The 15,504-nt window shown below is 39.0% G+C and overlaps 1 protein-coding gene across 3 annotated transcripts; it reads left to right on the top strand.

Moving 5' to 3' along the window:
* Positions 1-338: 338 nt before the first annotated feature.
* On the top strand, positions 339-12,216 carry tmco4 (transmembrane and coiled-coil domains 4). 3 transcript variants are annotated; one of them, XM_022244941.2, is made up of 14 exons: positions 339-452; positions 1,744-2,357; positions 2,854-3,028; positions 3,443-3,603; positions 4,551-4,648; positions 4,788-4,928; positions 5,351-5,470; positions 5,780-5,800; positions 6,627-6,791; positions 7,205-7,341; positions 7,444-7,528; positions 8,367-8,484; positions 8,876-8,996; positions 10,380-12,216. In XM_022244941.2, exons 2-14 carry the CDS (start codon positions 1,816-1,818, stop codon positions 10,893-10,895), a joined length of 2,400 nt encoding a protein of 799 aa, XP_022100633.2. In that variant the 5' UTR covers positions 339-452; positions 1,744-1,815; the 3' UTR covers positions 10,896-12,216. The 3 variants fall into 3 exon arrangements, with proteins under 3 accessions (XP_022100633.2, XP_022100634.2, XP_087003577.1); XM_087147451.1 differs by having other exon boundaries at positions 351-422; XM_022244942.2 differs by lacking the exon at positions 5,780-5,800.
* The last annotated feature ends 3,288 nt before the right edge of the window (positions 12,217-15,504 follow it).

Genomic DNA, 15,504 nt, shown 5'->3' with positions numbered 1-15,504 from the left:
CCACCCCCAAATCTGAATCTGTTTATCCATAGTCAGTTCAAAAGCCATATACAACGGGTTTGGATATATTTAAAGATTGTATAGCGCCGCGCAGCGCCGCTGGGCGGCGCTATACAATCTTTGGTCAACACCTCAAACAAGCTACATGTGTATATGCAATCACACATATGAAGCCAAACCACGGTTCACCATGGTTCACCATGGTTCACCATCTAGATGCTCAACCCAACCATAGAAACTTCACGTGTGAAATTAGGCTGCAATAATTAGCATTCGGGCTTTGAGCCCTCAAACTGTTCAACTCTTGGCCCACGATTGAGGGCGCTCTTGAGGTGAACCACAAACAACCGGACCTATGATGATAGATATGATCGACCCTAACCAAGGGCAAAGTCACGCTCGCGTGATGCCCGCGCTCGCTCGTAAGTTCTATCTTATCATAAACTGTGAAGGTAAGCTTTAGGTTCCCAAACGTACCGCTAAATGGGAAAGAAGTCTGTAGGCCTACTGGACCATCACTGTCACATGTCAGGACTGTTTTCGAGTGCAAACACCCTACCAGTACTAATTTTATGAAACGTTGGGCCTGGCCAAAAAACGCCTCCCCCCAGAACGTCGAACCTTCAGTCGGGCCTCAGTTCGGGGGTAACATTCATGAACGCGAGGCCTAACCCTGCTAACCTTTTCGTACATATTACAAAATGAGTTACCCATGGTTTTACAAACTCATTGAGCTCTACCCCAGCTGGGCAGTCCAACTGTACTGACATGACTGACACTCGTATGTTCTGTAGTCGATCTCATTTAGGCCCGGGGGGAGGGCTGGCTATCTGCTTTATTGGAGTATAAACGCATCCAGATCCAAAAATGCGGGTACACTGCTTGACACCAGCACCTCCAAGCCCTCGTACTTCCTAGGCCTATGAAACTGGTATGGCTGAAAACTGCTAAAGCATGCTAAGTGATAGTGAATAGTTTTTTAGGCCATTTTATGCATTTCAAAGGGCTAATACTATGATGTACCCTGTACTAGGCCTATAGGTCACTGCAGGGGAAAGTAGTCGTGACCAGAATTCATTCCAGGTAGAATTCTTCTTTGTCATCTAATTTTTCCTCAGTCCTTATTGGAAAATGTTTGACATCGGCCTAGGCCCACAGGCCCAATTGTGGTCAAGGAGCACGTTTGATTAGGCCTATTCCTCCATGGTTATACTCACTAGCAAAAGTGGAGCTTTGACTTTGAAGGGCAAGTCCTACACTTAGCTGTGCTGCAACAAAGCATTGCAGAGGGGAAATTGTGACAATGTTACATCCCAACTACTGGATAGCATCTGTCCCAACTATCAACTATGGCTGGGATGGTCCTACTGACTTAAGAGGTGTAGCTCACCTGGCCCAACTAATTCCTCAAGAAAATTGCTCCATCTTGATGTTTATGAATGCTGCTCTAACTTGAAAGAATTCATCCAAAACATACTTACCTAGCATACCATTCTTGACACAAATCAAAACTAGTTCCTGTGGCCATGAGCTGCTTGTGCAGAGGCTAAGACATTGGCACATGCTTTGGTATTCACTAGCAGTGCGTGTTTTACTTGAGTCGGTCAAACTGCCGCTCTGTAGTTGAGACAGACACTAAAGTTAAGGCAATGTAATAACCTGACAATCAAATTTATGAAGTATTTTCATTGATTCGCTCACCACATATAGCCGTGGGAATTGTGCACTGTTTCTTTGTTTTAGTTTCCCAGTTCTGCAGCTCAGCAATAAAAAAATTACTAGTGTAGACTGAGCTGGACTGAAACAGGCTGCAAAATGGAGTGTGTGACAGGCTGTGTGGATTCCAGAGGGGCTGTGCAAGATGCAGCTACAAGTAGCTCCCATTCCAGAGGGGATGGTGACAGAGGCTATGCACCTGACCTTGAAGATTCTGAGATCAAAAATGAACAAAGTGATGACAGTTTTATTAGCAATTTTGACGGTTCTCATCCTGATGGGAAACAGTTGGACACAAATGCAAACAAGTCGGTCTTTGGCTACAAGGATGCTATGATGTCACCACAGGAAGCAAACATCAGATCTCCGGAGGACCAAACTAAAGTCACAGAATCTGAGAGTCAACATCAAAATCTTCCCCCAGTGATCAGCTGTTCCAATGCCAGTGGGGATGCATCCCTTGTTTGTGCTAGTTCTGGTAGGAGTGATGTTGACGCCTCAGGTGGGGCTCTACAAAGCACATCAGCCGAGGAGATTGTTTCCAAACCACTGAATGAAGCTCTCATCGATGCAGGACGATTCTCCTATGTTGCGCTTTGCAGCGTCAATTTGGCAATTCTCTTTGAAGACCAATGGAACAAGTAAGTTAATGTGCTTGTGAATCCATGGAGAATTTTTCCACTTTATACCTTCCTGAAATATCACAAATCCTTCAAAGTCAATCACAGAAAACCATGAACACATTACCTGCACTTGGAATTTTGTTAGGCATCAATAAACCCTATTTTAATTGGTTAGTGATTTGGCTCTACCTTCCTGGATCTTGCAAAATCCTTTGAAACATATTCTTGGAGTGTTGGATTTTGAAGGATCTTGGAGGGTTAAAGCTTGCCTTATTTATACCAAATCAAGACTGCTGTGGCTAACATTTTTGTTAGAAGTTATGCCGTGAAAGGATAAAGACAATAAAAGGTCCATAGTTGATCAACTCAGATTGATTTCATGAATAGTCATACATTAATATTGTACTTTTAGATGTATCACAGTTTTTGGCCAGAGCATAGCGTTTTGTTGGAAGCTTCAGTACCTACCGCCTTCCAAAAGACAAATTGTTACAAAAATTGTACCATTATTTAGAGACTGGAAAGAGAGAATGGTTCGTAGCCTGGTGAAGCACATGAAACTACCCAAGAAGACGTGCGAGACTATGATGATGTTCATGAGCACTCCGCAGGACCTTGAGGGCGCCATGATCTTTGCCGATAGCTTGCTTAAGGATCCACACCTTGATAAACCACAGCTCTTGCCAGAGGTCAGAATAAATATCAAATGGTTGTGTTGTCTTTGATTTATGGTCATTGTACAGATTATGTATGATAAACTTATCAAAGGCCACTCGGATGGGGCCAGAGGACTCCCTGGTATACAGTGGTACTTTCTTGCAATATTATTTGCAGGGAACCAGTGGTAGGATCTTTCTCTTCCAACTGGAAGTCATCAACTTTAGCTGCATCATAGTGTCAAATTATATTTTGATGTCGGATAGATTGATGCAAAGGTTTCAGAGAAAGCTTTATCTCGGATGTGGGCAGATGTTTTTGTGGTCGAATTTGATGCCAAGATATGATTGTCGCAGTCCAGGTTTCTAAAAATGCAGCAACACCTTCTTTCTTCTGTTACATGTACAGGCGATGGACTTACTCATTACTGTATGTTGTGTTCCTAGGATTTGATTGGTCACGCTTTGGCAGAAGGGCAATATGATGCTCGTTCTCGTGTTCTAGCTCTGCATGTTGCGAGTTTGATGGGCGTCCAGGAGTCCGAGATCCAAAACTTTGAAGGAACAATTGTTAGCTCCTTCATTCAGGAAGAGGTTGAGGTGTCTGAGTGAGTTCAAGTAGCCATTATATGTAGTCACCATGGTAACCATGTATTGCATACCTGTACTGACTGCTTTTGTTGTCTTCACATGTAGGCTGTTTTGTTGGCTTTTTTTGATTTGAAAGTCTTAAAGTTTTTCAGTTGAGTCCTTGTGTTGTGGCTAGTACATATAGCTCTCTGAGAAAGATTCATTTCAAAAAAGGAGATCATTAATTGGCTTTGCTGTTCAAAAACAATCTCAGCTAGGATTATATATGTGACCTGCTTTGCAAAAAAGGGTAATGAGTAATTGGAGAGGGCAAAATTTTTTCAGAAATGTGATTTTGTGTTTTTCCTTTAATAACTTCTATAATATTTGTATTTTCAGAATTTGTGACGACAAACATGGATACTGATGAATAAAGATGAAAAATTGATCATTCATTAAGAAATCCTGTATAGCATTGTGTTTCCAAGTGCTACACTTTATGAGCTTTTTCTCGAAAAGTGCTTTTGTTGAATCCGAAAGTGTGGATATACAAATGTCTAAATACCTCCAGAGCGCAGTGCACTGCAGGGGTCATTCATATATCAAATTGTAGGTTTTGGTGCACAGAATCCAGCCATACCAAAAACTCATAACGTGAATCTGGCGACTTATTACCCATTTTTCCAGAGGCGGTCACATAAAAACCTACAACAGAACCAGTAGCTGCCTTGAGCAGAAGCAACCCCCCCCCTGGTTGAAAGGTGCCATGTTGATGGGGAGTGTTCATTTTGTTGGGAGTGATGCGAACATAATGCATACATTTCCAAGTTATTTGTGGATCAGCGAAGAAAGTTAGCTCCGAGCAAAAGAGCCTCCTTTGCTGAGAAAATTGTGCCCTCTCTTGGCCAAGCTTGGGGTTCATATTATGTTTACATTGCCTTCGGAGCTACCGTTTTAATTAAATTTACTTCAATTTTGCCAACAGGGAAGAGAAGATTGAGAAAGAGAAACGAGCCAAGATGAAGAAAGTGAAGCGTTTTGCCATGATTGGAGCGGCGGCAGTAGGGGGCGGAGCTCTGATTGGTAAGGGTGTATTTCATGCCCCCAATGCCATGTTTTAAGTGGATGGTATTTTTAAATTTTGTTACATGTTGTTGACTCTAATGTAATTTGTACATTGTCCATGCTAAAGTGAAGTGATCTGTGCATTTTGTTCTGACAGGTTTGACGGGAGGACTTGCTGCGCCCTTGATTGCATCAGCAGGTGCAGCATTGCTGGGGGGCAGCGTGGGATTTCTGGGAACAGCTGCAGGTGTGGCAGTCATGGCATCTGTGTTTGGAGCAGCAGGGGCGGGGCTGACGGGTAAGGCAGGGGTGTTGCTTGTGCTTGATATGTAGCAATGATTCGTTGATTACTGGAGTGGGCGTGTCAGTCATGTAGGCTGGGCTAAGGTAATAGCATGGCTGATAGCTTATTTGAAGATGGGATTCATGAAGACTGCAATGGGCGTGATTGTCATGGCATCTGTGTTTGGAGCAGTAGGGTGGGGCCAGGGGCGTGGCTCATTTGTTTGGTGAGTGTATGACATGACTGTGTTAATATTAGGCACTGAAATGGGCGTGGCCGCTACGGCATCATTGTTTGTAAAATCTTGGGCTTGGTACTGCATTTTCCCTGTAACTGGATGTATCAAAGCATGTTGTGTCGTCCGACATCTTGTTAACGATTGAGAGTTTCAATCAGCAGCACCTTGCAAGCAAGTTCATTTATCTTGGCTCTCTCAGGTTTCAAGATGAAGAGGAGAGTTGGTGCCATCGAAGAGTTTGAATTTGAAGCTGTATCGTCAGAGAAGGATCTTCATGTTACCATTGCTGTGTCGGGATGGCTTACAAAAGACACTATGAGTATGTTGCATGCGTAATTCCTAACATGCTCACCAAATACTGAAATGTTGTCAACAGAGATAATCTTGGGAATAAGGAACATTGCTGTGAACATCTTATATGCTAGAAACCCATCTCATGTCTTCCGGAACTGCTTCTCTTGCGTCACTATCCAAAACGCATTCATCTTAATGTCACCAGCTATAGCATAAATAAATGGACACCGGCTATCTTGCATTTTTACATCCTTTCTGCCATGCTCCAAATATCATTGATCCCTGATTGGTTGCTTTGCTCATTTCTTTCATTTTCAATTTCTGTGCTTTCCAGAATATGAGGATATTCTTTACGGTAAGTACTTGTACCCAGTTATCTTGATTCATCTGAACTCCTCAACTTGGTTTCATTGTAGTGTTTTCTCAGAGGAAGCAAAGAATTGGGTTTTCAAAAGATACAGCACTCTGGACCTCTGCAGAGACTGCAGCTTTGTTGAATGGGCTGGGCGTGGCCAGTGTTACGGGGGATGATGCTGTAGGGTGTGTGCTATTTTTAGCAGAGGTGATATTTGGTTTAGCCCTCTCCTGATCTTAACCTGCATGGACTACAGATGTGTCAGGTTGCCCAGTATGTTGCATGGGGAGTTTGATGACATGTACATGTATGCCAGAATGGGGACTGATTTGTACCCCCGTATATTTTTCTTTGTGCACCTGCTTGAAGTGTAGACTTGTCTGATTTTCGTAGATCTGATTTTTGCTTCATTGTTGTGCTGTAGTTGGCTGGGATTACTGCACGTTGCTTCCCAAAATGTGTTAGTGTGAGCCAGAGATATGCCGTCTGGGATGCATCGTCTATTGACTTGTTCAGAGAGAGTTTTGATATACATGCATAACTCACCACGGAGCCATGTGCAGGGGGGGATTATAACAACTTCAGACGGGAGGCCATTTTGTTCCAAAGTCTGCATGAAATGATTAATCATCCACATTTGATCTTCTCCAAGATGTCATACATGTATGCCCTTTCCTGACCCCACACTGATTCAGAACTAACATTTTGGAAACAAAGCACCATTCTGCATTCTGCACTTCAATCAGTTTTTTGGCCGCAACATCTTTTTGTTCCACTGTGAAGAACACTTGTGCATAAAAACCCTTGGGCAATCTCATCATTTCAGATAACTTCTCTGTCCCCTGGCTAACACTGGCGTCATCTAAGGAAGTGTACTGCCTCCGATGGGAGTCCAAGTACCTGTTAGCTCTCGGTGAAGCCTTGTCCATGATCCTCAATAAGATGCTGACGATGGCCGCCAAAGAAGCTCTCAAGATGACTGTCCTGGCTGGTCAGTTTGAAACTGTAACATGAAGAAGGCATTCTGGGATTGATGTGGGATCTCCTCGGAGTTGATGTAACCCCACAGATTAATAGCCAAGCATCCAGAAGTTTTGTAACAGCAGTGTCGTAACCAAAAAGAACACCGTTAGCCCCTGTCTTACAGGCAGTGTTTAAATCATTTCAGGGCACGTTTATCAACAGACTGACAGATCAGATTCAACTTTGTTTTGAATGTGTCAGCAGCCATCCTCTCACTTTAAAAAATGACTCTGCAATGAATTTGAAATTGTAAAACTGACAAAGAATTGGTTAGAACCTGGACTTCGTAACCTTTCTATCTTGGAATGGAAAAATATTCCATACAGCTCTTCGTGTTATCCAGGCAAATTGTCCCTGGTATCCTGCTCATTATCTTTTCAGGCCTAGTGGTTGCCTTTGCTCTGCCTGCCACTGCGTACTCCTCACTGGTCGCCATCGACAACCCGTGGAGCGTGGTGACCAATCGGGCGGCAGAAGCTGGGAAACAGCTGGCCGAGGTGTTGCTGTCGAGACATCAGGTGAAACAAAATAACCAGGAAACATGGTCTCAAGTACTCAAACTCAACATGCTTTTATGTTCATATGAAATTATTATTTGAACTCTCACATTTTGTTTCCAGGGCAAGCGACCTGTGACCCTTATTGGATTCAGCATGGGAGCTCGACTTATCTTCTTTTGCCTCAAGGAATTAGCAAATAGAAAAGGTATATGACAGTTATATGGATGTGTCATGTGACGTTGTTAAAGACCTTGTCCGCTGTACAACACACATCTTCCTGGTTCTTTAATTTTTATCCTGGTTGGCTGAAATGCAAACACGTGTGCTTCACAAATATGGGCCAATACATGGATTTGGTGTCAGCATGACGTGACACATGCCTAGTCATTGCGTGCACATCAATGTTAGAGACTAGTGCCCAGTCAGGCACCTGTCTTGAAAATTTGTGACCAGCTATTGTGCCCTCTGGAGGTTGCTATTGCTCATTTTAAAACCTTGTTGAATTGAAACAGTTAAAACCCAGGAAGATTTCTTTTCCCAGTTGTATACAGTGGCTCAAACTTAGACTCTGTCTGTGAAAACTAAAATGAACCCTCACTTTGTGCAATTTTCGAATTGGTTTTGAAAGCTGAATTAAAACAATAAAACCCCTGAAAGAATATTTGTCTAGTTTGAGGTGTGCTATAAAACACTTATCTGGACTGGATTGGCATTTACATGTAATCACAATTACATGAACTGGATGCAACTTTTATGTGACTATGCTACATGTAGTTATATTACCTGCTTTATATTATATATTTTCCACAGTTAAATTGACCAGATATGAAATGTATTGGAGAATAAATGATTTACTTTTTGTTTGTATACTATTTGTTACTTCTTGGATTGCATTGACGGTAGATATTGAAGGGTCATGCGGTATGCTAATGGATTGTCTCAGAGCTATCTAATAGGGCAACACTTTCCAAACTACACTCGAGTTGGTAGTTACATCTTATGTTGTAAATTTTGAAGCCAAGACTGTTGTTTGTCTATGGCAGGCTGTGAGGGGATTATTCAAGATGCGGTCTTATTGGGTGCACCTGTGCCTTCCACAGCGAAATACTGGAAACCATTTGCTAGAGTTGTAGCTGGAAGAATCATCAATGGGTACTGCAGGTGAGCAATATTGTGAAGATGAAGAACAGAGACTAGAAAGCCAGGTTTTAGGGGGTGATATTGCTCGGGTTCCACCTTTCAGCCCCCAGTTCTAGTTGCAAAAATTCTTCAAAGGTTAACTCAAGTGACAACAGAGCCCTCTTTTTTAGCAAATCATGGAGCATCCTTGAGAGATTTTGAAAAATTCATTATTCTCCAATTGTTATTCCTTTCTGCAAATCTGGGCGGTAAATTTGTCTTGTTCATTTCATTGGTCGCACCAAGAAGTGATGTAGAGGATCATTTTGGTGGACCATGAAGTGACGCATAATCCATAGACGATACTGACATTTATTTCATGACCTGTCCTCTGTGCCATAACCTTTGCTGCTCTGACTTGTGTTGCTTACAGAGGGGATTGGCTACTCCAGTTTGTGTACCGTGCAGCGTCAGTTCAGATGATTGATATCGCTGGACTGGAACCGGTTGCTTGGACAGACAGACGGATGGTCAATGTGGATCTGACTGAAATAGTGAGTATGCCGTGGCAGGGTTCATTGACTGAAGTTAGGCCAGTGTATTCACGTTGGGAATACAAGAACCCAAGAAATTCCTGCAGTAGTCACCCTCCCCATGTGAATATCAAGAAATGCAGCTGTCTAACTGCATTATTGATGACTGTACCACCCCCCACCCCGTAATCGTCCTCCAAATGGCCAAAGAGGACTTAAGTCCTGGGATCCTTCATCGAGAAGATGGCTGACAAGTGGTTGCCCTGACATATTTCCAACAACTCCAGAGCAGGGGAACACTCCTAGGGATGAGTCAGTTTGACTATTTCACTATTCAAATATTTGATCTGTAATTCGATCGAATATTCGAATATTCGGTCGTACCAACTGGCAGATTGTTGATGAACAAACCATATACAAAGTCAGTTACAATAACACACACAGTTGTACATTATAGTCACTCTAATAGATTCTCCTGTCTAGGAATATCTCCAGCCATGATTTAGCAAGATTTAACAGGCAAACAGTACTTCTTCCCCTGTTGAAATGTTTCATTTTGTTAAAGATTTTTAATGAGTAATGTACTCATTAAATCAAAAGATATATTATTCTGTCGCTTTTCATTTGAATATGCTTCAAACAAGCCTCCATAGAGCAATTTTCCTCATTTTAAACAAAACAATATTCTTGCTTCCTTTTCATAAATTTTGAATTCAGATATTCAAATTGGGAAAAAGCTAATTGAATATTCGATTCTTGATCAAGTATTCGGACGCTCGGAACAGTTCTACACACCCCCCAAACAAAAGCCTGTGGTCCTCACTGTTTAGAGACTAAACTACTGTAAAGGCAATAGAGGGTTTGTATGGCTGCCATGTTGCAGGCCAGTGCTTTCCTTCCACAGGGTATACACAAAAGAGGTTTCCTTGTGGATCAAAACCACTGCCCTGCAAGATGGCTACCATGCAAAGCCTCTATAGAGTTAGGAGGAGTAGTTCTAATAAGAAGCAGTTAGGGTTTAGATCTGACTTCTTTACGGAGGAATAAGCACCAGAAACATTCCCTCTGTTGTTTTGTACCAGACCAACCAAATGTGCCTGCTTAATCAACAATGTGCTGTTTTAATGCATGTTTTTGTCATGGAAATGGAATGGGCAATGTGCTGATCTCATCACTACCCCGCCCGCTCCAAAGCTCTTGCCTTTGTTGGAAGCTCCGACTCAAAAAGTTGCCCTTTCTCTATCTCTGATGTTAGGATTGCATTGTGGCTAATAAGGATTTGGGGATGAATTGAGTGAGGGTTGTGTTCAGTATGTCAGGGACATGTCCACCAAAATTACAAAATTACTGACCCACAATTACTCTAATATTAACTGAAACAAGTTCGTATTTTGGTATTTGCAGGTGAACGGCCATTTTGACTATGCTGACAAAATGGAGGAAATCCTTGCCCGCATTGGACTGCGGACAAAAAGTACTCCCATGTCACAAAATCTGACCAAAGTGACCAGCGTGGAAACTGGAAAGGTTGGTGGTCAAACGGACTCTTCAACTGATGAGCTGGAGACAGAGTTTGCTGTGATAGATGCAGGGGACTTGCTTCTGTCTGGAGAAGATCCACCAATCACACAAGCAGAAGCTCAAGGTAATGCTGTTGCAGAACTGGATGGAACTGGTCACGGCCAGTTGGAACCGGTTGAAGCCATTGCCAAGGAGGACAGTGCATTCTACAGCGGTTTGCACCTTACTGAGACAAAGACAGAGTTAGATTCCAAGATTTTGGAATGTGGGGCTCCATTGCCAACAGAGATTGCTGGAGAAGTGGTTGCCAGGTTTCAAGAATGTTCCATTACCCCCAAGGGGGTTTCATCATCTGATCAACTTCAAGATGTAGAAGTAGGTGAAGAAGCTCTGAGTTGAGTGAGGTTTCTGTTCAGTAAATAATAAGCTGAAGCCTTGACATGTTAATGAAAATCTTTGTCGACTATTGGCAAATGTTACAAGTTTTTATTTGCTCAGTGCAAGATATACTGTAAAGTCTTGATGATTTAAAGAGTTATTTGTAGCAGTGTATTCTGTGTATGAAAGTGCAAAGCGGCTTCTCCGCAGTTTTTAAAGAGTGTCTGATGAGGGCACGGATGTATTGTTGAAAGGAAGGAGGGAGTCACACCTAGTGTCATTGTATTAAAGTGTTTGAAATCAGTAAAGCATTGAAAACCTAATATTGATTGGTTTAAAACCTAATATTGATTGGTTTAAAACCTAATATTGATTGGTTTAAAACCTAATATTGATTGGTTCCTGAACTAAAAAAAGCCTTAAATGTTACTCAAGCCAAAATGATACATTTTATTTTCATATTTAAATGGAAGCAGAATATTTAGAATATTTAGTTGTTTTTGATAATTTCCTTAATCTTAAGATGTAATACATGTATGTAAATGACATTTTTTTTCAGGAATGCTTTGCTTGTTTTTACGATGTTTTACAGACCGTGAAAAATAGCCTGAAATTAATAACAAAATGCAGCTTGCAATTGATGTTAGAGATAAATGTTTAATGAAAGACTTTGACTAAATGTTTCCGTATATTCGTAGTTTCCTGCTAATAAGCTCTTTGCAGGATACATGTACGTGCCAATCTTTTTTCAAGAGTTGAAAATAATTTTCTTACAATTTCACAATCAAGTAACATTTATCAGCTCAACATTTAGATATGTTTGCATGCTCAGCCAGCATTTATATGCTTGATTAATTCATCGACTAGATATTTTATTGTAGAAAGAAACCAAATTTCGCCATTCAGATTTCTTCACATTTGTGTGAAGCAGCTGTGATTTGTAAAGAATTCAGCATCCACTCCTGTCAATATATGCGCCTGTGAAAACAATTCATTCCAACACTAAGGTCACGAACAATGAGCTGGTAATTCTCTCTTGGAAGTCAAGCAATGTGATGCAAAAGCGCATGCGCGCTGCCAAAAGTATTATTTTTTGTGCAACATTTTGAAAGTAATATTTCTCAACTGCATGTAATTTTTACCGCTCAGGACTCAGAAGAGCGTCTTTGCTTGGTGGTATTTTGCTTCATTAAACTCCATTTATTTGAAGTTTAATTGATATTTTATTTTCTTTTTGTTAACTTTATATGTGTATTTTTCTTAGTTTTCATTCTTACAATGTTAATTGAAACGTTCATTGCGCAAAAATACAAAAAAATGCTCTTAGCCGATTTGAATTCAACTTGAAAGGCTAACGCCTTGTTGATGTTTATTTTCAGAATATATCAGAAAACTGCTTACTTTATAGAAAACCAAAAAATATTCATTTTTTTTGTTATTGTAATTGCATTTCTAAACCTGACCCCTTGCCAATACTGTACTTGTATTTTCTAAAAATATCTAAAAATCATCTGTTTAAGAAATTTGGCAAGGTTTACCCCTTTGCCTATATTGATTATGTAAAAAATCTTTAAAATCTTCTTATCAGCTTATTTTAATTAATTTGCCCAACCTGAAAAAGTTCCATTTTTGTTGATTTTGATTAAAATGGCAAGGTTTACGCGTTTGAAACGTAAATTTTTCAGAAAATCTTTTAAAAATTGCATTTTGGCTGATTTAATGAAAATGGTAAGATTTCTTTCTCCCCTTCAAATCTTAATTTTGGGAAGATCTTCATTTGGCTTTTTTTATAAATATTAGTTTTTCAGATAAAGAATGTTATTACCATTTTCCTTTTGGATTCAATAAGCAAATTTTTATTTTGCAGAAAATCGCAAGTATTGTTGGATTTCTATTGAATTTCAAGGCTTACCCCTTGCAAAGCTCCAAAATGTTCATTTTGCCTGATTTAAAAAACTTGCAATTCTTTTTATTGAATTGGCAAGGCCAACCCCTCGGAAATCGTAATTTCTTGGAAAAGTTGAAAAAGATTCATTTTGGTTCATTTTAATTGAATTGACAAGGCTTACCCCTTGCAACTAAGAATTTTTCAGAAAATCTTAAAAATCTTCATTTTGGAGGATTTCAATGAAATTGGCAAGACTTACCCCCACAATACCGTAAACTATTAAAAAGCTCAAAAACTTTCATTTTCCTGATTTTAATTAAAATTGTAATTCTTTTTATCGATTGGCAAGGCTAACCCCTTGGAAATCATAATTTCTTGGAAATGCTGAAAAAGTTTCATTTTGGTTCATTTTAATTGAATTGACAAGGCTTACCCCTTGCTACTTAGAATTTTTCAGAAAATTTTAAAATCTTCATTTTAGAGGGTTTTATCGAAATTGGCAAGACTTACCCCTACAAAATTGTAAATTCTTAAAAAGCTCAAAAATTTTCATTTGCCTGATTTTAATTAAAATTTCAATTCTCTTGATTAAATTGGCAAGGCTAACCCCTTGGAAATCGTGATTTCTTGGAAAAGCTGAAAAAGTTCATTTTGGTTAATTTTAATTGAATTGATAAGGCTTACCCCTTGCAACTATGAATTTTTCAGAAAATCTTAAAAATCTTCATTTTGGAGGATTTCAATGAAATTGGCAAGACGTATCCCTACAAAATCGTAAATTCTGAAAAAGCTCGAAAATTTTCATTTGCCTGATTTTAATTAAATTGCAATTCTCTTGATTGAATTGGCAAGGCTAACCCCTTGGAAATCGTAATTTCTTGGAAATGCTAAAAAAGTTTTATTTTGGTAAATTTTAATTGAATTGACAAGGCTTACCCCTTGCAACTAAGAATTTTTCAGAAAATTTAAAAATCTTCATTTTGGAGGATTTCAATGAAATTGGCAAGACGTATCCCTACAAAATCGTAAATTCTTAAAAAGCTCGAAAATTTTCATTTGCCTGATTTTAATTAAAATTGCAATTCTTTTGATTGAATTGGCAAGGCTAACCCCTTGGAAATCGTAATTTCTTGGAAATGCTAAAAAAGTTTTATTTTGGTAAATTTTAATTGAATTGACAAGGCTTACACCTTGAGAATCGCAATTTCTTGGAAAAGTTGAAAAAGATTCATTTTGCTTCATTTTACTTGAATTGACAAGGCTTACCCCTTGCAACTATGAATTTCTCAGAAAATCTTAAAAATCTTCATTTTGGAGGATTTCAATGAAATTGGCAAGACGAACCCCTACAAAATCGTAAATTCTGAAAAAGCTCGAAAATTTTCATTTGCCTGATTTTAATTAAAATTGCAATTCTTTTGATTGAATAGGCAAGGCTTAGCCCTTGGAAATCGTAATTTCTTGGAAATGCTGAAAAAGTTTCATTTTGGTTCATTTTAATTGAATTGACAAGGCTTACACCTTGAGAATCGCAATTTCTTGGAAAAGTTGAAAAAGTTTCATTTTGCTTAATTTTACTTGAATTGACAAGGCTTACCCCTTGCAACTATGAATTTTTCAGACAATCTTAAAAATCTTCATTTTGGAGGATTTCAATGAAATTGGCAAGACGAACCCGTACAAAATCGTAAATTCTGAAAAAGCTTAAAAATTTTCATTTGCCTGATTTTAATTAAAATTGCAATTCTTTTGATTGAATTGGCAAGGCTAACCCCTTGGAAATCGTAATTTCTTGGAAAAGGTGAAACATTTTCTTTTTGGTTCATTTTAATTGAACTGACAAGGCTTACCCCTTGCAACTAAGAATTTTTCAGAAAATCTTAAAAATCTTCATTTTGGAGGATTTCAATGAAATTGGCAAGACCTACCCCCACAATACTGTAAACTATTAAAAAGCTCAAAAACTTTCATTTTCCTGATTTTAATTAACATTGCAATTCCTCTGATCGAATTGGCAAGGCTAACCCCTTGGAAATCGTAACTTCTTGGAAAAGTTGAAAAAGTTTCATTTCGGTTCATTTTAAATGAATTGACAAGGCTTACCCTTGCAACTAAGAATTTTCAGAAAATTTAAAAATCTTCATTTTGGAGGATTTCAATGAAATTGGCAAGACGTATCCCTACAAAATCGTAAATTCTTAAAAAGCTCGAAAATTTTCATTTGCCTGATTTTAATTAAAATTGCAATTCTTTTGATTGAATTGGCAAGGCTAACCCCTTGGAAATCGTAATTTCTTGGAAATGCTAAAAAAGTTTTATTTTGGTAAATTTTAATTGAATTGACAAGGCTTACACCTTGAGAATCGCAATTTCTTGGAAAAGTTGAAAAAGATTCATTTTGCTTCATTTTACTTGAATTGACAAGGCTTACCCCTTGCAACTATGAATTTTTCAGAAAATCTTAAAAATCTTCATTTGGGAGGATTTCAATGAAATTGGCAAGACGAACCCCTACAAAATCGTAAATTCTGAAAAAGCTCAAAAATTTTCATTTGCCTGATTTTAATTAAAATTGCAATTCTTTTGATTGAATTGGCAAGGCTAATCCCTTGGGAATCGTAATTTCTTGGAAATGCTGAAAAAGTTTCATTTTGGTTCATTTTAATTGAATTGACAAGGCTTACCCCTTGAAAATCGCAAGTTCTTGGAAAAACTGAAAAAGTTTCATTTTGCTTCATTTTA

The sequence above is a fragment of the Acanthaster planci genome, linkage group LG16 (genome assembly GCF_054643075.1).
Source record: "Acanthaster planci isolate LZ-2023a linkage group LG16, COTS_SCS, whole genome shotgun sequence".
Classification (NCBI taxonomy): domain Eukaryota; kingdom Metazoa; phylum Echinodermata; class Asteroidea; order Valvatida; family Acanthasteridae; genus Acanthaster; species Acanthaster planci.
Note: the sequence above shows the minus strand (reverse complement) of the source record. Positions and strands in the feature narration are given on the sequence as shown.